Source organism: Loxodonta africana, chromosome 3 (assembly GCF_030014295.1).
Source record: "Loxodonta africana isolate mLoxAfr1 chromosome 3, mLoxAfr1.hap2, whole genome shotgun sequence".
Classification (NCBI taxonomy): domain Eukaryota; kingdom Metazoa; phylum Chordata; class Mammalia; order Proboscidea; family Elephantidae; genus Loxodonta; species Loxodonta africana.
In genome coordinates, this window is record NC_087344.1 from 53,317,020 (window position 1) to 53,339,096 (window position 22,077).

Sequence of the window (22,077 nt, forward strand, 5' to 3'; positions counted from 1 at the left end):
TGGACCAGGTGGAATTTGACTCCAGATTTGAAAAAATTGGTGGCGGGGGTTAGACAAGTGTTATGAGGGCACCCCAGGCTGCGTGTGATCACAGAGCCCAGTCTTTGGAGGAGAGTGAGCCCTAGGTTTAAGCCCAAGGTCAGCTTTTCCTAACAGCTGAGTCTGGAGGCAGGGTGTCGGATGGACGGAGGCAGGCTGGGGCTAGAGGTCCGGAAGCAGTTTTCCATCTCTGTCTCTCTGCGGGCTTTCTGACTGGCAGCAACCCCACCGCCTCCCAGGGCTCCTGCATTGAGGAGAAGTAGCAGGACAGTGAGGAAGGGGAGAAGGAGGGCCCCGGCAGGCTTGACTTCTCAGGCATATGGTCCTTTCACAGTTGCTTTGCAGGGCACGGCCGGGTGGTCAGACTGCCTTTTCCTTACCATGTGGGGCAGCTTCATCTGAACACGGGGCCCAGCTGCCACTGTTTCCCCTCTGTTGATTTTGAGGCCTCTCCCTAGGCATCCCCCAGCCCAGCTTCCGGAGGATCTGTCTCCCTCTTTGGGCCTTAGTGCCTGCCAGCATCTATGCTTCAGCTAGATGCTTACCTGAGACTGCCCCACCTTCTTCTCCCTATGGGCACCATTTGCATCCAGGACAGCTTACATTGGGGATGGGATGAGATGTGGGGTTTGTGATTGTGGTTGGGTTTGTGCAAAGCCTCCACCATAGGAGAATAAGGAAGGCATGACAAAGGGGGATTTATTCATTCATTCGTTCGTTCGTTTATTGCCTTTGTGCTTTGTACCAGGCGAACGTGCTTGCCTTTGAGGGATACTGAGGTGAATAGGTCCTCACTGTATAAGGCACTACTATTATTAGCAATGTATACAATAACTATTACTATTGCTAACACATCTATTAGCAATAATAATGGTTGCTGTTGTTGTTAGGTGCCGTTGAGTCAGGTCTGACTCATAGCCACCCTGCATATAACAGAACAAAATGTTTTCCGATCCTGCGCCATCCTCGCAATCGTTGCTATGTTTGAGCCCATTGTTGCAGATACTGTGTCAATCTATCTCATTGAGGATCTTCCTTTTTTTCACTGACCCTTTACTTTACCAAGCGTAATATTCTTCTCCAGGTTCTGGTCCCTCCTAATCATATATCCAAGTTATATGAGCCAAAGTCTCACCATCCTCACTTCTAAGGAACATTCTGGCTGTACTTCTTCTAAGACAGATTTCTTCGTTCTGTTGAGCATTTCCCCCTAACCAGACACTGTTCTAAACCCTTTTCTTGCAGTAATTCATTTAATCTTTGTTCATGACAATCCTATGAGGTTGGCAGTATTATTTTTCTCATTTTACAAATGAGGAAGCCGAGGCTCAGAGGAATGAAGTAACCTTCCTAAGTTAGTGGTACCATTACTGGTACCATTTTGTATTTCTCAATGTTCCCATCCATGGAGCCACACCAACACTGTGAGAGGTAGATAGAGTGACAGTTCTTATTCCCAGTAACAAGAAGGGAAAACAGAGATCCCAAGAAGACAAGTGACATGCCCAAAGTCCCACAGCAGGTCAGTGCCTGAGCCTTGAGTGCTAGCCCCCTACTTGCCAGACTTCCATTCCAAATGAGAGCTCTCCTTATTTGGGGTTTGGGAGACACAGCTAGTTGGTCAGCCCAGGAGTTCCCCATCACCCACGGGTCTCAGAGCTCAGCTCTCAGATGCTTTCCTTCTCTTCCCTTCCTTCTAACTCCCATCACTAGCCTCAATTAAGAAATGAAGAAAACGAGGTTCAGGAGTTTAATAACACACTCAACATCTATAGCTCATGGAAGGAAATCTCGATTTCAAACCCAGGTCCGTCTGACCCACAGCTTCTGTTCTTGCCACCTGGCCCTGTGTCTGCTCTTGGCTGCCTTGGCCATGTTCTGTAAGAAAGGACCAATGGGCAAGGTCTCTTTAAGGAGCTGACACAGTGAGTTTTGCTGTCCACCCAGCACCAACCATTGCTCTTCCTGCTTGTTAGATGACTTAGGTGAGTAAAAGATGGAAATAACCAAATGAAGAAGTGAGTGAAAACAGGTGATTATTTTCAAGATTGTCTTAAAAATCACAAGAAGAGTATAAAAGGGAATCGTGAGCTGAACTGCTTTCAGGGCTTGTTCCTGTCAAGTTCACAAGTTCTGCATGGATGGTTGGGAGGGGAGCCTCTGGGGCCAGACTGCCTAGGCTTAACTGTGACTCTGCCTTTTACTGTTCTGTGACCCTGGGGAAGTTAGTTACTCCTTTGAACCTCAGTTTCCTCATCTATGAAATGGTGCTAATGATAATACCTCTTAGGATTGTACTGATATTGAAGGGGCCTGCCTGAAATGTCTCGCCTCTTCCCTTTCCCTAATCCATAACGGTGCCCTCTCCAAAACCCCACAATTGCTGCAAAGACATGATCTTAGAGAGACCAAATTGGTAGAGCTGTTATATCTTTAGCTTCAAGCTCTTGCTTTAAGGCAGGCAAACCTTAGTTTTGAACTCTCCACACCCAGGAATCTTTCCTGACTAGGCTTCCTTGGTTCATATGGTGCCAACCCTCTACATCCCCCTCTGCTCTCCCATAGGTGATTGGTTCTTGGTTCGCAGCTGGGTGCAGAAGAAAGAGCTCTGGATTCATACGACTGTTGTCAGTTGCCATTGAGTTGATTTCAACTCTCAGAGACCCCATGTGTGTCAGAGTAGAACTGTGCTCCATGGGGTTTTCAAGGAGGTGAACTTGTGGAAGCAGATTGCCAAGCCTCTCTTCTGAGGCACTTCTGGGTAGTTTCAAACTGCCAACCTAGTGAGCGCTTAATCATTGCACCATGAGGGCTCCTTGGCAACGCAAATAAACCCATTGTAATCAAATTGATTCTGATTCTTAGTGACCCTTTTGGGCAGAATAGAACTGCCCCATAGGGTTTCCAAGACTGAAATCTTTAAACCTGTAAAACCCATTGCAGTCTAGTAAATTTCAACTCATAGCAACCCTATAGGACAGAATAGAATTGCTCCATAGGGATTTCTGAGGCCGTAATCTTTACAGAAGCAGATTGGCTGGTGGGTTTGAACCTTTCAGTTAGCATCTGAGCCCTTAACCACTGTGCCACCAGGGCTCCTTTGACAATGCAACAGCACAGTGCCATTTCAAGCAGTACTACTTCCTTCTTCCTCAATACGCCTTTTCCTGGAGGAATGTATAAAGAGTGCCCTCTAGTGCCTAAGAGCAGTACTGTGCTGTCAAAGCCAACACCATAGTCAGAGAATACCCCACATGGGCTCCGGATTTTATAATGCAAATTATCTATCTATTGTTCAGAGTAAACAAAGTGAGCCTAATGGAGTGAGATCAGGATTTGCTGGAGAAGGAAAAGTTTCATCAAGTTTAGGTTAGGAGACTGAAGGTTCCAACCCCTCTTTCTCTGTCCTCCTTGAACTAAGCAAACAACAACGAAAACTCATTACTGTTGCATCGATTCCAACTCATAGTGACCCTATAGGACAGAGCAGAACCGCCCCATAGGGTTTCCAAGGAGCGGCTGGTGGATTTGAACTGCCAACCTTTTGGTAAGCAGCCGTAGCACTTAACCACTATACCACCAAGAACAGGAGATCTGCAGTGAACAAAAAGGACAAAATCCTCACCCTCCCTGTGCTCTAACAATGGCCAGGACAGAGTAGGGTGGGACAGACAATACACAGAATGGCTTGCAAATCCGATTGTGATAGGTGGTGTGGGAAATACAAAGCAAGGAAGGGAGCTTAAAAAAACAAAACAAAAACAAATGTTGCCTTGGAGACCCTATAGGAAGTGGGCTAGTAGTTCCCATTATCATCTACTTTTGACCCATATGGAAGTAACAGACCCCGAGGGAACTGCATCTGGTCTGTGTCTTCCATACCCTGCTCTCCTTGGCCTGGCTGAGGGGGCTGGTGGGGAGGGGGCACAGCCTATCCAAATGTCTGTACGTGCTGGGGGGATCCAGGGAGAAATCAGGGCCTTATTAAGGCACGTGAGGGCCCTAAGCACCTCTGCTTACTCAGGAATTCAAACAGGATATGTGAGTTACATATATACCTGTATATATATGTGCGTGAGTGTCTTAGCCATTCATGATGTAACTTATTTCAATGCGACTGTAATAGTAGTGATTGAATGCAAAAGTGGCATATCCCGTTTTAGCAGAATGAGATGAACCAGAGTATAAAATTTTTAGTGGATGTGGGGTACTAAGACTTTTATTATGTGCACATTTTCTACAAAAAGAATATTCCACACATTCCACAACAAAGCGAATGAGTCAGTGAACTTAGTGGTTTTAACAATCAGTGTAAAATTCTGTTATCTCCCACAACGAAAAATTGACTTTCAGCAATTTTGCTTTAAACGGCTCGTACTTCAATTTGATGCTTATTTCATAATAAATGCCATAATTATAAAAGAACAAATGAAAAGATGTCATAAAAGAAAATTTAATTATCAGAAAACAAAGATTACCACAAATTACTATATATTATTTTTAGATAGATCTTTAATCTCTAACATATTATAATTACAGACATTTCTTTCTAGTCTTTGCTCTTACAAATTCGTCAGTGATTTTTATCACAATTAAGCTGCAGAACAATATCTACTTCCATACATAATAAGGATAATGAATCGAGTCTTTCTTGAATCATTGTTGTATGCTTGCTTTTCCTTGTGTCCTGTCTGCCTGGCATCTATGGGTCTCTGCTTTGGACAATTGGTGCCCCTGTTTTGTTGATGCCCTAAGCATGTGCTTACCTTAGTTATTGGGTAATCTGTCTGTAGGAGAGATAAAGAGGACTACCCTGGGGCAGGGCTAGCGGTGGGGTGAGATGGGGGGGAATTTTGAGCTAATTCACCAGCCACCAGCTGGGCTGGTGGAGAGAGATTGAAGGGGGTGTTCAGGACAAGTTCTAGGTCAGAACCTGGATGCTGGCCTTGCTGATGCTGACATGGGCACCAAGAGGAGTTCAGATGGAGTGGAAGTGGACAGACAGTTCACTTTTCTCCTCAGCCCTAGGGGGCTTTACCTAGGAGACCTAGCCTGCCTCTCAGTCCCATCCCCCGTGGCCCTGCCCTTGTGCTTGGTCTGCTGGCCCTGCAGACATTCCCAAGCCACTGTTCACCACAGGTGCTGGAACGTTCCAGCTGAGCGGCTCCAGCGGAGGGGCTGGGAGGGCTCCCGCCAAGGCCGGGCTCAGGCTCCAGGCCCCCAGCTGAGCTGTAAATGACTTTTCTATTTTCTGAGACCTGAGCCCTGGCCTGTTTGGTATTCAGGGACGCCAGGCCCATACTCTCCAGCTCTCAGCTCTGCCCGAATTACTTGATTAAAACGCATATCAACTATTATGTGATTCGTTTCTCTGCCGCAGCTCCTCACCGGGCCTATGTTAAACTGTAATAAAGACTGGGTTGGGAGGAGGTAGGGAGGGGGGAGAGTGACAGTGAGGGGATGAACATCTCTGAGAAGGCGACTTAGAGAGGACCCCAAACCTCAGGGCAGCTGCCAGCTTCCACAGTTCTAGGCAACAGGAGTTTTGGAGATGGGTCACCACTCTCCTGCCTTCTGAGAGAGGAGTAGGCCTAGAAATCGTGATCACCTCATTTCAAGGCTTTTCTTCTGGCAAAAAAAGGGGTAGCAAGGGAAGATTGGGGAAGGGGTGCAAAAGAAGCCAACTTGGTTTTCATGATCAGAAATACAACTCGCCGTCAGGGGGAACTTGCTTAAGAAGCCAATAGTGAGCACCCACTATGTGCCAGGCACAGACCCTGCTGCAGTCAACCACCTTCCGGTCCAATGGAACCAACAGACCCACGCACAGGCGAGTTTGGTGTCTCCCCATGAGCCTTGAGAGCCCCAGGGATGGGCATTGACATCAGCCTGGATGGCCCAGAAAGGGTTCCAGGGGAAGGTCACACACACACATGCTCCGGGTTCTGCAGGAATGCCAGTAGTACGCTCCATGAAAGGCATCCAAAGCAGGAAAGGCATTCAAAGCAAAGCGAGGGTAGAGAGGATGAGAGCTACCCCCCAGTGATTCTCTATTCCCCACCATCAACCTGGCCTGGGCTAGACATTGCTGCTGCCCACCCTAAGCCTAGACAAACCAAACTGTCCTGCCAGCTCTCCCCTCCCGCCCTCTGCTCTGCAGCCTTTGTGAGTCTTGCAGCTGTCTTCATCTTTTATCCCTGTCCTGGACACGGATTCAGCTGGAAGCGCTATTTCTTCTATTGGGCTGCGAACTCCCCAGGGCAGGGGTGGTACCTCCCCCATCAGATTGGGAGCTTCCTAAATCAAAGGCTGCTTCTCCTCCATCAGATTAGGAGCTCCCAAGGGCATGGTGCCAGGCTTCTCCCTCAAACTGAATGCTCCCCGAGGTAGCTGCTATGTGTCTTCCTTGCTCTGTATCAGAATCCCCACTTCCCTAAGCAGAGAGAGAGTGCATGACCCCAGAGGGAGGGTCCTTCACCATCTCCCTCTCCCTTGGGGCTGCCTCCCGACCAGCATCTTGCTCCATCCCACCTACCTTGTGACCTTTCCGTTCTTTTGCTGCTTGAGGGCAGGAGGGCTGGAGCTGTGGTTGGCCAAGAGGCAGCCAGGAGACAGCAGACAGAGCACAGGTAACTCTCTTCCTGTCCCCTTGCCACCCCACTGCCTGCTGCCACCCCAAATTCAGTCTCCATGTAATGAATGCACTTCGGTGTCCGCTCCCCCGTGCCGGCTGCCCGACTGCAATGAAAGGCGACCAGCTCTTCGTGCGTGGAAGACTGAACCCTAGCCAGCAGGGCTGCCTGATGGCAATTCCACATAATCCTGTTGGTTAATTTAACCCTGAGGCTAAGAGGTTCCCAGGGGTTGGGGGTGAGGAAGGGTGCCACTGGGGAGACCGAGGTATGGGCAACATGGCAGCATCAGAGCTCTTTGTGGCCCTTCTCGTGCTTCTTTGGTTCATCATTCCCCACCTCTTTCTGGCATGTTCTGTCATCGTTATAATTGATAATAATAATAATAATCCCTCATAAGCCTTTTACAGGCTACAAATTACTCCCATTGTCTTTATTTCATTCCATTCCCAAACCAATCTAATGAGGTATGCAGGGACGTATTATTATCCTCACTTCTAAAAGCTGAGAAAACCTGAGGTCCAGAGAGGGAAAGCCACTTGTCCAAGGCCACACAGCAAGGGAGAGACAGCCAGGAATAGAGGACTCAGGCCAGGACTCTTGATTAGACCAGGGCTGCTCCAGAGGGCCTCAGAACTCTTTGCCAATACGTCACCTTCTCCTTGCTCCTCTCCAGCGATGGAGCTTGGGTTTATTGGCTGTGTGACTTCCATCAGGTGACTGAACCTCTCTGAGCCTGGCTTACTATTTGTAGAAGGGCCAGTAGTCTCAGCCCCACAGACCTGTCATGAGGCTGGTACAGTGAAGGCCTCTATAGTGGAGGTCTCTTCCCCTGGGCTCTGCCCAGGGAAGAGGTGGGGGCTCTTTTCCAGGGGCTGAACCCACAGACTGCAGTCCTGGCCTCTGGAGATTTCTCTGGATCTCCCTGGGCAGCAGGACACAACCTTGCTCTCCCCATTTAGCATCCAGAGGGTTGTTTTGGCAACGCCAACATCCCAAGATCATTAGATCCTTTTACACAACACAGACTCACCCCCTTGGGCCCTGCTTTGCCTTCTCCAGGCTCTCCTTCAGTCTGGGTATCTCTTTGGGTTTGCAGAGTCCCCGGAAGACTGCTGAATACCGGGTGAGAGGGACGGGGAGAGGAGGAGGAGGAGGTAGGCCCCAAACTTCATGGTGAGTCTAGAAAGCTGCAAGCAGTTTGAAGGGCAGAGGTATCAGATGCATAAAGGACATGAATGGGGGCTGAGGCTGGGGGCTTAGCAGGGTCCAATGACAGAAGCATTTCTAATTTTATCCCACAGCCAGAGTAAACCAAATGTTGGTCATTTGCTAACTGCGTTCACAATTTTGTTCACAGCCCTCTAGCCTGTTCTATTACTTCCTTAATACTTTACTTTATATAAAAGCACTTTTAAAAAGCTTAATTCAAGGAAACAAATGGCTTTGTAAATGGGAAAGCAAGCATCGTTTCCCATAATTATGAGAACTCGAAAAACAAATAGCATAAAAGCCAACAACATTGTTAAATTCTGCCTGGAAGCTGTTGCATGCAGAGGGCTCTGAGCTTGAGGTCTGCCCTCTCTTCATTAAAAACGGAGAACAGCAAGTGCTAATGACTGTCTAGGACTCTGCCATCCTATATGGTGGCCACTAGCTGCATGTGGCTATGCACTTTTGAACTGAATTGAAAAACTCAGCTCCTCAGGTGCGCTAGGCACATTTCAAGTGCTCAACAACACGTGTGGCCAGTGGCTACCATATTGAATTGCACAGCTCTAGAATATTTCCATCATCACAGATGGTCCTATTGGGCAGTGCTGCTCTGGAATTAAACGGACACTTAGTTAGATTGGGGCTTTCCCCAGGACAGAGCTGTGCCTCTTCCATCAGACTGAGGGGTCTTCTAGGACTGGGGCTGTGTCTCCTCCCCGCTCTAACCTCGCAGCTCTGAGTACAATCTCTGACCATAGATTTCCCTCCTGACAGCCCTGATCCCATGCCTCTCAGCTCTTGACAAAGCTCAAGAGTCCCTTCTGGAGGGGGCAGACCTTATACCCCATTCCTTATGAGCGGGTTGGCTTCCCTTCCTGCCTGCCAGTCCCCACTTCCTTCTACTGATACCCCAAGGGTTCTCTGTCCTTGTCACCATCAGAAGATAGAGGTTATGCAATGAGTTTTTGATACCCAGAGAATGAACTCTTGGAATTAGTTGTATTTGGCTCAGAGCCCCAGATGTGCAGGGGAAGGGGTCCCATAGGGCCAGCCGTGCCCACCATGGCCTCCTCTCAGTGACTAGGGCATTCCCAGTTGAGAAAGGGAAGAGGAAGAGGTTAGGATCTGCACTATGCCTTTAGGGATGAGGCAGGCAGCAATGAGGGGAGGTCTCCCTTGCCACTGGCTCACTTGCTATATGATGTCACAATCAGAGACAGCCTGGCAGTGGCCAATAAGAACACAGGGATGACTTCCCAATGGTCAAGATGGAAGGATGGAGGGAAGGGGAACCCGAAATAGAGGGGCATTGCCCAATTATCTGCCCTGGGGGAGGGGTGATAGGCAAATGACCTTCCAGCACTCCCAGTCCACCCTCCTGGCTCTGCCTGGTGAAGCAGCTCCGTAATGGAAATGACCCATCAGGTCCTTTGACACTGTAGGTTTTTGCATGTCCTGCTCTTGCCTCTGCGTGGAATGCCATTCCTGTCACCTCCAGTTGACATCTAAGAGGCTGTATTAGATTTTTTGTTTGTCTGTTGTCACTTGTGGGAGAAGCCTAGTCCTATTCCTGTAATCAATATTTGAAGCAATGGAGGAAGAACGTGACCGTGTTGGTGGAACTGGGGTGGGAAGACAGGAGAGCAAGATTTCCAAGCCATGTGTACACTTACTGAATGACTTTGGGCAATTCACGTTGCTTCTCTGTGACTCAGTTTCCCCCATCTGCAGCATGAGTACATGGTCTTTAAGGCTCTTCAGCTTTGACCCAGACGGAGGGCTCTGTGAGCACAGGGGTCCAGTCCTGCCTTGTCACTGTGTACCTAGCCCAGGGAATGACACAGAGCAAGTGTTCAAGAAATGCTTTAGTGAACAAATGAAGGACACAGAATGGAAGTACCTCAGGAATACCAAAGATGGAGAAGGAAAGGGAGGGTGAGAAAAGAGGAGAAAGCTGGACAAAGACAATCTCTAACAGTCTGCCTTTTATTTTCTCTCCCCCCTTCCTTTGCTGTTCTCTCTGGCCTGCCTCCTCCATGCTCCCCACAGCCCCCAGGGGAGCTGCTGAGGGGAGCTGGGAAGCTCCTTGCTAGCTCCCCTTCTTCAGGGAGGGGAGCGTGAACCCAGATCAGTCCCCAGGGCATTCTCAGCCCTGACAGCTCAGACCTCGCTCAGGCCCTTCCTGCGGCCTCCCCGGAGCCTGGATGGGGCAGGAGCAGATTCCTGGCCTGACAGCCCCATCCAGGGCCGGAAGTCAGCCGACTCCAGCTTCCTGGACTCTCTTGTACACAGAAGCAGAGGCCTTTACCCACTCCAGGCTCCAGTGTGGGAATTGTAGGGGTGATGGGGTAGAGGCCATGGCCAAGGTCATGCAGGCGAGCTCTCCTTGGCCAATCCAAAAAACCACTTAAAGATCTTGGGACATCCCAGGAAGGATGTGTGTAGAGGTCTCTTAATCCAAACCCCTTAAGTTACAAATGCAGAAACTGAGGCCCAAAGAGAGGTGACCTTCCTGGGATCACACAGGCAGATGGGGCAAAGCCAGGCTGGAGTCTGCTAGTCCTGGGTACATACATATCCTCCGTCTCTCCTTTCCTCCCTCCCTCCTTTCCTTCCTCCCTTCCTTCTTTTTTGCAATATTTTTCTGAAATACAATAACATCATTTTTAAATGCTTATCATTAAAAAAGATACTAAAATATAAACAAGCGTAAAGAAGAAATCAAAAGCCCTGTTACCCTGAAGGTTGTCATATGTTAACATTTTGAGTGTAACATTCCATAATGTGTCATGTGTTCTCGTTCCAAATGTGGGACTGACCTACATGCACTGGTTTGCACCTTGCCTTTTTCTTAAAGCCGGGTTGATTGAGGTGTACAGTTTTGATATACAGTTCTATGACTTTTGACAACTGTATTTCATTGTGAAATCACCCTTGAGCTCTATGTCATGGACATCCTTCCATGTCAGTGGAAATAATCTAAATACCCAACTATAGGAGATTGCTTAACTATGCCACACGCATTCAATTGGTTTTAAGCCAATCCCCTAACGCTGGGCATGGAGGTTGCTTCCTATTCTTGGCTCTGGTAGACGACACTGTGGTGAACATCCTTCGACTTACTTCCTTGAACTCAGAAGGGATCTGATCCTCAGTGGAGAGACTACTCTGAAGATGAGCACAACTGTGCCTTTGTGCCCTCCTATCAGACCCCAGCACCCTGCCTCACTAACCCCTACCCTCTCCCCCTCTCTCTCTAGGGAACCGGCTTGATGAGGGCTCAGATGTGGAGTCGGAGCCCGACCTCCCTCTGAAGCGCAAGCAGCGCCGCAGTCGGACCACATTCACAGCAGAGCAGCTGGAGGAGCTGGAGAAGGCCTTTGAGAGGACTCACTACCCAGACATCTACACCCGCGAGGAGCTGGCTCAGAGGACCAAGCTGACAGAGGCACGCGTGCAGGTGAGGAGGCGCCTAGGCGTTCATGCTGTGGCAGATTCCAGAACCTGGGTTGGTGACACTTGTTCAAGGTGCCCAGGGTCTGCATGTTTAATGGGGCCCCAAGGAGTGCTGCAGCAGGTGGTCCCAGGACCATGAAGACAGGTAATACTACTGATACTTGGTGCAGAGTAAGTGGGCACCAAATGTTGGTTGACTGACTGGCTGACTGAGCAGTGGGCAGCCCAGGGAAGCCAGGGGTGTGCAGTGGGTCTCCTTGGATTGCATTTATCCCTCCAGACAACAAATACTTCAGGAAGAAGAAGGAGGAGGAAGGGACAGAGAGGGAGGGAGAAAGGAAGGGGAGGGGAAGGAGGGAAGAAGAAAGAGAGAAAGGGAGGGAGGGAGGGAGGAAGGGAGGGGAGAAAAGGGAAAAGAAAGAAGGAAAGAGGGAAAGAAGAACAGAAAGAAAGGAGGCAGGGAGACAGAGAGGGAGGGACAGAAGAAGAGAAAAAGGAAGGGCAATAGTTCAGCCAGAAGAGAAGGCTCCGGGGATATAAAAATCTCCTCCAAATCTCTGAAGAAGGCTGAAAGGGATTAGGAGGAAAATTCCTGAACCCGCCTAGCTTCCTAAGTGGGTAATGAGCTTCCAGTAATGGGGCACATGCAAGCAAGCTGAGCAGGAATGTTCCTGGTATCGGGAGAGAGAGGGTGAGCAGACCAGACCCAAAGACCTTGGATCTCCTCAGCCTCAAGTGTGCTGTTCCTCGCGCTGAAGGAAGGGACAACGGGGAAGGATTGAGGACCTGCTGGGGTGCAGGGACTGCTCCCTCCTGCTGTGTGGCCTGAGTCTAGGAGGGGAGGGAAGGAATTACCCAGGTTGAGCACTCAGATTCCAAGTGCAGCAGGCTGTGCACTCGTGGGAGAGTCCCTAGGGATCTGGCTGGGATGGACTAGGGCTGGAGGGTGGGGGTGGAGGAGGAAGGGCCTGGTGAAGTCTTGATGAATAGCTCTTGTGGGAGTCTGTTCCCGGCCTGTCTGCTCCATGGATGGGGAGGGGGGCTGCTGAAGGGCTGCCCAAGACTGCAGGCCAAAGGGGCCCTTCCATCCAATGGTGCCAGTGGACACCAACTTGGCGCCAGCCACCGTGCTGGGTGCTTTTCACACATGACCTGGCGGGACCCTCGGACCACCTTGTCAGATCAGTATGGTCACTCTCAAGCCACAGAAGCAGAAACTGAGGCTCAGAGAAGCCACCTGCCCTGGGACACAGAACACATGGTGGCTGAGCTGGGCCTGGAACTTGGCTTGCCCCCCCTGAGAAGGAAGGTGTTGACTGGGAACCTGGAATTTGAACGCAGAAGGAAGAGTAAGGGAGCAGTGGTAGCTCAATGGTAGAATACTCTCCTTCCATACAGGAAACCCAGGTTCGATTCCTAGCCAAAGCCCCTCCTGCATACCCACCACCTATCTGTCAGTGGAGGCATGCAGGTTGCTGCGATGCTGAACAGGTTTTAGCAGAGCTTCCAGACTAAGATGGACTAGGAAGAAAGGGCTGGCAATCTACTTTCAAAAATCAGCCACTGAAAACCCTAGGGATCACAGCGGTCCAATTAGCAACCGAACATGGGGATGGTGCAAGACCGGGCAGCATTTTGTTCCATTGTGTGTGGCGTTGTCATGAGGTGGGGGTTGACTCCGGTAGCTAAGGACAAACAAGGGAGAGTCCTAGAAGCAATCTGTGGCTTTTAAGGGCGTTAGGAACCAGTGTATGTCCCTTGGCCCTCCGGATCCCCACCCTGGAATGGGGGACATTAGCTGTCTGTGAGGGAGACTCGGGGGCAGAGGGCAGTCAGCAGAAGCCAGCTCATCTCTTTGCCCCCCTCCCTTTGAGGGTGACATCTGAGCCTGCCCTGTACCCGCTGCCCCCCCATTCCTCCTGCAGCTGTTCTCCTGGGCGCATTCCTGGATGCTTTCTCATTGCCATGTCTGGCAGCCACGGCTGCTTCCCACCACCTTGAAGCTGGCTATTCCCTGTAAAATTTCCTGGCTGTCAGGGCAGTGCTTTTATTGGCCCAGGGGACCCAAAAGCAGGTGTCACTCAAGGTCCAAGGAGGGAGGGGGGCTAGGAACAGGGGAGTAGCCAGAGCCCAGGCAAGTCCATAGTGAAGGGGCCAAGGCAGAACCCCTGCACCACGCTGGTGGCCCTATCAAACTTGGGGCTCCACATAACTAGAACTGTGTCTCCCTCCTCAGGCTATGAGCTCCCCAGGACTTGAGCTGTGTTCCTCCGCAGGCTATGGGCTCCCAGGATTTGCTGTGTCTCCCTCCTTAGACTATGGGCTCCCAGGACTCGAACTGTATCTCACTCCTCAGACTACGGGATCCCCAGGACCTGAATTGTGCCTCTCTCCTCAGACTACGAGCTACCGCAGGGCCTGGACTGGGCTTCCTCCTCAGGCTGGAGCTGTCCTAAGGCAGAGTCTAGGTCTTCTCTCTTGGCCTGAGAGCTTGCCCAGCAGAGGAACAATACATGTTGAGTTTTTAAAGATGGACAAAGGCTGAACAAAAAGTCAAGATAGAAATCATAGACCGTTTGGCCTGGAGAAGAGCAGACCTGAAGGACATGGCTGCAGCAGGTCTGAGGAGCCCTGAGGGTAGGACCAGGCCTAACAGGAGAAAGTCCCATGTCCAATATAAAGGTCTGCAGGGACGAGCACACAGGACTGGGGCTCCATAGGCCTGGGTTTCCACCATGCCTACCTCTGGTTAGTTGTGTCACCTTCAACAAGTCAGCTTCCCTTCCTGAGGCTTAGTTTCCTCATCTCTAAACAAGGGAAGTGAACTAAACGATCCCTGAGTCCCCTTAAAATTCTGGGACCTTAACTTAATGCCCATGATGGCTGTCTTGGGAGGTGATGAGATCCCCATTACTGGAAGTATTCAAGCAAAAACAGTGTCCAGTATATCAGAGACCCTGGAGAAAGGATTTCTGCTGTGGTCAGTGGGGTAGGGTTCTCGAATGCCCCTAAGCATTCCTAGATTTTATGGCTTTATACTTTGAAGCCTTGGTCAACGACTCTAGGAGTCTGTAGTTCTGGGATTCTGCATTCCCGTAACATCTCATTTCAGTGGCCTTGGCAGATGGGTGAGGTAGTGAAACAGTTAAGAATGTGGACTCAGAGCCAGACGGTCTAGGTTTGAATTCCAGCTCCATCATTTACGCCTCCACTCTCAGTTTCCTCCTCTGTAAAATGTTAATAATAGGGCCTACCTTGTGCCATTGTGAGGATTAAATAATTAAGTGCTTAAAAAAATAAACAGCTGGGAAGTGCTTGGCACCCATTGCTGTCAAGTTGATTCCGACTCATAGAGACCCTATAGGACAAGGCAAAATTGCCCCATAGGGTTTTCAAGAAGCTGCTAGTGAATTTGAACTGCTGACCTTTTGGTTAGCAGCCAAGTTCTTAACCACTGCACCACCAGGGCTCCGCCTGGCACATAGACATGCCATAAATGTAGGCTATTATTAAAGGAGCCCTGGTGGTGCAACGGTTAAGCGCTGGGCTGCTAACTGAAAGGTTGCCGGTTTGAACCCACTCAGCTATTCTGTGGGAGAAAGACCTGTCAGTCTGCTCCCATAAAGATTACAGCCAAGAAAACCCTGTGGGGGCAGTTCTACTCTGTCACAGGGGGTTGCTATGAGTCGGAAGCAACTCAAGGGCACACTGCAACATCATTACTAAAATGCCATCTGCTCTTGGCGGTTCCAATTTTGGCCACTCTTGCAACTCCAATTTCATTCATTCAACAGTCATTTGTTGAGCACCTACTGTGTGGCAGACGCTGATCTAGGCAGACAAAATTCTCTGTGGTCCAGGAGCTGGTGTTCTAATAAACAAGCAAACAGGTAAACATTACGTCAGGTGGGGTTCTGATTACTAAAATGCGGCCTGTGACTTCCCTCCGGCCCCTGCTCCCCACCAGAGGGGTCAAGCCTCCCTTTGAGGGGTCAAGCCTCCCTTTGAAGCCTACTGGGCATTCCACGTCTCCTTTGATATCTGGCAGAGTTGCCTGCAGAAAGTGTGAACCACCGAGAAGGCCAGGAAAGGGCATTGTCAGGCAGGAGCACACAGGCCAAGGGCGGGACCAATGACTTCCTCTGGAGGACGGTTCATTTTTAAAAGGCTAGTGGCCCAACCACAACCTGGCATGCAGCTTTCTTGGAGGCAAACAAATTCGTTTGTGTCCCCAGTGGCCACAACTCTGTATTTTTATCCTAGAAACATAGGCTGCAGGGCTGACAGCCCCCAGCTCACCCCAAAGTGGCTGTCACACCTGCCTATGAAAAATCCCTATCTTTGGGTGGTCAGCACCAGAAACAAGGCTGTGTGCAGCGCTTCACATTCTGGCCCCAGTTCGGAGCCCTGTGGTTTGCTTCCAGTTTGCTGCGTGGAATCCCACTTCTCAGGGTTTCCGTGAAGACCAAATAAAATAAGATGGTGATATTCCACCAATATTTATTGCGTACCTACTATGGGATGAACCCCTGGGTGGGGCAAATGGTTAAATGTTCAACTGCTAACCAATAGATTGGAGGTTTGAACGCACGCAGAGGCTCCTTGGAAGAAAGGCCTGGCAACCTGTTTCCAAAAGGTCACAGCCTTGAAAACCCTATGGAGCATTTTTACTCTGACACGCATGGGGTCACCATGAGTCAGCAACTGGTTTTAGAAGGACTCAATAATTAACAACTTTATATCTTTTAATAACATCAGATAACATTATGGTGCACCTTTTATGGGCCAGGCACAGTGCTAAAAGCTCACCATAACCCGATGAAGGGGTTCTCTCCATTTTGTGGTGAGAAAGCTGAGAGTTAATGAGGAAGTAACTTCTTAAACGTGCAGTTAATAAGCGACTGCTGGACTTGAACCCACGACTGACTGCTGTATAGCCTCATGTTCTTCGCCTCTGCACTGCATTCAGAGAAAGAGAGGCCAGATGCAACTCATCTCCCGGCTGTGTGCTGCACCAGTGCTAGGTGCTGAGGGACAGATCGAAGATGAATAATAAAACTCAGGCCTTGTTTTCAAAGAACTCATCACTGATCAGGGATTCTGGGAGGGGCCAGGGGCCGCCCTGTCCCTCTTGACGCCTCCATTTCCCCATCTGAAATGGGCAGCATGCACTAGATCCCTTCCAGCTTGGGCCATCGGAGGATTTCTAGTGGAATTATAATTGCACTCGGCCGGTAATGTTCTAAGCAATTTGCATGTGTTAACTCAATTGAGGGCCAGCACCTCCTACAAGGTGGGTGCTACTGTTAGCCCCTTTCCCCCCGAAGAAGCTGAAGAACAGAGGGTGACCTGGTTTGTCCATTTTAGCAAGGGGCTAGACATAAACCCACAACCAACCAGTTGCTGTTGAGTTGATTTCAACTCATGGTAACCCCATGTGTGTCAGAATAGAACTGTGCTCCATAGGGTTTCCAATGGCTGTGACCTTTCAGAAATAGATTGCCAGGCCTTTTTTTCCAAGTCACTGGTGGTGGATTTGAACTGCCAGTCTTCAGTTAGTAGCCGAGTACTTAACTATTTGCACTACCCAAAGAAACAGAGACAGGAGTTAAACTCAGGAGGTCGGCCTTCAAGCCCCTGCTCTTAACCATTAGCTAAACTTTATGAGCAGGGAGGTGCCTATTGGGATGGAGGTGGCCCTGGGGAAATAGTACAATCAAGGAAGGAGAGGTGAGAGAATTGGCGGTAAAGGATGTGCCCCTTCTTCCGGGAAGTCCTCCTGGATTCCGAGAGGTGAAGTTAAAAGCCCTTCCTCAGAGCTCCTTATAGCACCTTACATAGCACCCTGCATGAGGTTGCTGCACTGAAAGCAGTTGTTCTTTCACTGTCTGCTATGCACCCAAGCAGAGGGCAGCTTGAGGGCTAGGACTGCATCCTGTTCATCTCTCTTTGCTCAGTGTCTGGCTTGGTGCAAAGTAGAATCCCAGTAAAGGTTTGGAGATGAGAAGGAGGGAAGCGAGGAAGGAGGGAAGGGGAAAGAAAAGAAGGGAAGGGAAGAGGAGGTGAAGGGAAGGGAAGGAGAGGAAAGGAAAGGCAAGGGGAAAGGAGGTGTTTCAGTCATCTAGTGCTGCTATAACAGAAATACCACGAGTGGATGGCTTTAACAAAGAGAAATTTATTCTCTCACAGTCTAGTAGGTTATAAGTCCAAATTCAGGGTGTCGGCTCCAGGGAAGGCTTTCTCTGTCAGCTCTGGAGGAAGGTCCTTGTCCTCAATCTTTCCCTGGTCGAGGAGTTCCTCAGGCGCAGGGACCCCAGGTCCAAAGGACACGCTCTGCTCCTGGCACTGTTTCTTGATGGTATGAGCTCCCCAACTCTCTGCTTGCTTCCCTTTCCTTGTATGTCTTGAGAGATAAAAGGTGGTGCAGGCCACACCCCAGGAAGCTCCCTTTTGGATCAGGGAGGTGACCTGAGTGATCCTTTTCAACACAGGCCGAGATTATGATTTATAACACATAGGAAAATCACAAAATGGAGGACAACTACACATGGCCTAAACAAGTTGACACATATTTTTCAGGGGACACAATTCAATCTATTACAGGAGGGGAGGGGAAGGAAGAAAAAGGGAAGGAAATGGAAGGGATGCTTCCAATTTTATTCAGCACTCTAGGTGACAAACCAGAGCAGCATGTCCTAAACTTAAGTCGTTCTCTGACCATCTTCACGATTTTTGCCCCATTCACATATTACCTGTATTGTTATTTACCTGTTAATGAAATCAATGTACTTGAATAAAAGCGTTTATCACTCCCATGAAGAGAAAGTGATCAATGGTGAAAACACACACAAGGGACAAGAAAACACCATGATTAAAGTCTTGCAGGAAAACAGCTCCGGCAAAGACTGTTCTCTGTGTTAAAAAGGGAGATGAGCAAGTGTTAGAAAGAAGCTAAGGATGACTCAGCACCAAACCAAGACCTTCTCTTCCACATGCCTGGACTTTCTCACCACCTGGGATGTCTGTGTCACTCACCATCTGGGATGTCTCTCCAACACAGAGTGGTAGGAAGCCCACCCTTTGGGAAACACTGAATCAATGCAAAGATGTTCCCCACCTTCCCCCAGGAGCCAGGGAGCTAGAAAACACTGCCCATTCCTCCTTCAATTCGGAAGCAGCCCCGTTCTGACCCATCACCATCTAGGACACCCCTGGGGAAGCCCTTTGAAACCCTCGAGGAGCTGGGGAGGAGCCAGGACTTTGGTTAATATCTTCGGGGCTCCTGACTTGTCAGCCTCTTCTCCCTTCACTGTGATACCTAAATGGGTGGAAGCCAGCTGCTCTGTTCATCTGGCCTGTTTCTCCCCTCGGAAAAGACTTGGAAAACACAAATGACACCAGAGGCATGTAAATGCCCCTCCACCCAGCTGAGACCCATCCCTCATGTCAGCAGACATGGTCCAGAGGTATGGGAGATCCAGTGCCTGGGGAGCTTCAGATCTTCACCCCACAGGAGGAGACCCCTGACTGAGCCCAGTGGCCCCAGCCCAGGCAAAGACACACCAGAGCTGTCCCTGCCTTTCCTTGTTCATTCATTCATTCATTCAACCATTCAACAAATATTCATTGAGCCCCAGGGGACTTGGAGCCTGGAGAGGGAGATAGAAAAGCACAGCCAAGAAACAAGAAAATAGAAGGATGGCTTCTTTGTGAAGAAGAGGGGAGCTTGCCTTAGATACAGTGATTGGGGAAGTGGAGAAGGAGGGGGCATTTCAGCTGAGCCCTGAAGGTTAGGAACCAGCTGCAGGAAAAGTGTTCTGGAGAGAGGGAACAGCATGTGCAAAGCCCTCAGGTAGAAAAGAGCCCCTTGCAGGCTCCCCTCCCCATTTCGCATACTTATTCTCCACTTTCTCAGGGCTGTCCCAGGGAACCTGTCCAGATCAGAATAAGGGATTCTTGCAGGCCAGGCTACAGATTAGCTACATGCCATTGGGCAAGTTATTTGACTTAAATGAGCCTCAGTTTTTCCTTCTGTGAAATGGGAATAGGACAATTCGTCTAAAAACAAAATACAAAAACACCCAAACCTGTTGCCACTGAGTCCATTCTGACTCACAGCTACCCCACGTGTTACAGAGCAGAGCTGCTCCGTACCATTTTTTGGCTGTAATCTTTACAGAAGCAGATTGCCAGGCCTTTCTTCCACAGTGCTATTAGGTGGGTGGATTTGAACCACCAGCCTTTAGGCTAGTAGTCGAGCACAAACTATTTGTGCCATTCAGGGCAGATATGTGACGCGCAAGCGCTGAACCTGACAGAAATGAAGACTCAGAAATATGAGGTTATTTTCCCACTAGTGTTTAGTAAATTCCTGGTTGTGAGAGATGGGGGCTTTCCTATTTCAAGGAGGATCGTGCTGTGTAAGCCAAGTAGGGCCTCAATTTCCAGGTAAAGAACTCTCACATTTGAGTCTGGAGGGTGGTTTCATTCCGGTGGGTTCCTCTGCAGCTTCCTCCCTGGGGGCTTCCTGGAGGAGGTGGGGAAGAGCCTGTTTGGAACGAGGCTGGTCAGGCCAGGCACTGGGCGTCACTCGAGGCACAAGCACCTGCTGTGGAAAGAGCCCTGGATGGAAGGACTCACCTTGTTCATGTGACACTCTCTCTGGGCTTCAGTTACCTCATCTGTGACAAGTGGAGATGACCAAGCCAACCCCCCACATTGGGTGATCATGAGGACAGAATGGGGTTGTGTCTATTAAAGTGCTTTGTAAACCGTCGCAAGCTGCACAAGGTGAGGATTTCCTCCCACAGATGAGGATGCTGGTAGAGGCTGGATGACGGCTATGCTTCAGCTCTATGCCAGGAGCCAGCTGGGGCTGAGGGGTCTCCATGCTCTGCTCTTGCTCCCCCAGGTCTGGTTCAGTAACCGCCGTGCCCGTTGGCGGAAGCAGGCAGGAGCCAATCAGCTGGCAGCATTCAACCACCTTCTGCCAGGAGGCTTCCCGCCCACCGGCATGCCCACTCTGCCCCCCTACCAGTTGCCGGACTCTACCTACCCCACCACCACCATCTCCCAAGGTGAGTGCCTGCCCGCCTGTCTGGCATCTCAGCCACTCCTGCCCCTCCCTCCCTTCCTTCCACTCACAAGGTTTTTTTTCCATGCCTGTTTGTCTGCTTTCAAGTGGGCAGAATATTAAGACAGAAATGGCATGGCCCTGCCCTTGAAATTCTTGGCTCTGCCAATGGGCCATGGAGCATTCAGGTGGGGATTGACAGGTAGCCTCCATGCCCGTGTTTAGAACAGTGCTTCTCAAACTAGCCTGTGCCCCAACCTCCTGGGGCTGTGGTTAAAATGCCGGTGTGGGATGGGGCCTGGGACTCTGCATTTCTCACCAGCTCCCTGGTGATGTAGTCGCTGCTGGTCCACAGATAACACTTTGAGGAATGAGGATTCAGAGTGTCCTGATACAGGACATTGAGCAGACCAAGCTTTGCAGGGAAAGGATGAAAACATTCTCCAAGGCCTTTGGGACCATGCAGAGCCGTAGTCTCTGATGTTTTAAGGAGGGAATGGGATGAGTGTGTGTGCGTGCATGAGTGTGTGTGTGTGTGTGTGTGTGTGTGTTGAGGAGATACCAGGGTAATCTTTTTTGGATAATTTTTAGGTTCTGTAAATAAAAATTCACAGAAAGACTTAAAATAATTTTCTGAGACCTCATTTTCTTGTGCCTCCTGCTTGAAAGTTCCAGGGTGAGGATGGAGTAAAGGTCAAGGCCCTCCTCTGAGAGCTCCCCTACCAGGGGCTGAAGGGATAGGTCTCCCTGGGCTGGGCCAAGAAGGGCCAGGCCCCTGAGGCCTGTCTGAGGCACCATTTGGGTCTGGGTCACTCACTTGGTTGCTCAAAGTAGAAGATTCCATTCTGGCCTGGAAAGGGGTAGGCAGATGGGGGAAGGTGAGTGGGTGGGAGAACTAGGGGATTAGAGGGCCTCTGGGATGGGAGGAAGGTTGGGTCCCAGAGGTGATCATGAGCCTTGTAGGGGGAGAAGGGCCCTTCCCCACCCTCCCTGGCTCTTGCTCCTCTTCTGCCCTCCCCTTCCCCAGCAAACACCAGGAACCAGTTGTTCGTCTCATGAAGCATCGGGCATCCTCTCAAAGGGCTGGCAGCTGGAATTTGAGAGCTGAGGATAAAGGCAGGGTACCTCTCCTGTGCTTCTTCATGAGAAACTGAAACTGTGACAAGGATGACAGGGTCCCGGGCCTGGAAGTCTGTGTGGGGGGCCCTGGCAGAGGGAAACAGCAACATGGCAGCTAGGAATAGAAATGGCTTCAAAGTTAGCACACACCCTGGCCTTGCCACCTTCCGCAAGTGCCCCAACCCCACTGAGACTCAGTTCCTTCATCTGTAAAATGGGATCATATTCTTGCTTCATACCCTTAGACAGCATTTGTAAATGCGCCTGGCCAGTGGTCGGTGCTCACAAAATGCTCATAGGTTAAGCCTGGGTAGATGAACAGAGGCCCAGGAGGTCAGACTTTGAGCCCAGCTAACATGTATTGAGTACCTAATGTGTGCCAGGCACTAAGCAACAGAGCAGGTGAGCAGTCACCTAGAGGCTGTCTGGAACGTTGGTTGGCTGTCAGTCAAAACTTGGTCAACCACTAGTTCCCTGTCAAGAGCCAGGCCACCAGGTCAGTTTGTCCCATCCCAAATAGCATGGGAAGGTGATCCCTTCCCT

The 22,077-nt window shown here is 50.0% G+C and overlaps 1 protein-coding gene across 2 annotated transcripts in view; it reads left to right on the forward strand.

Moving 5' to 3' along the window:
* The window catches only part of PAX7 (paired box 7), a 117,648-nt gene that overhangs the window by 50,592 nt on the left and 44,979 nt on the right, over positions 1-22,077 (forward strand). For both annotated transcript variants that reach the window (XM_003413438.4, XM_010593062.3), the window contains exons 5-6: positions 11,147-11,346; positions 20,254-20,419. In XM_003413438.4, the coding sequence (XP_003413486.1) occupies positions 11,147-11,346; positions 20,254-20,419 (366 nt within the window). The remainder of the gene's footprint in view (positions 1-11,146; positions 11,347-20,253; positions 20,420-22,077) is intronic.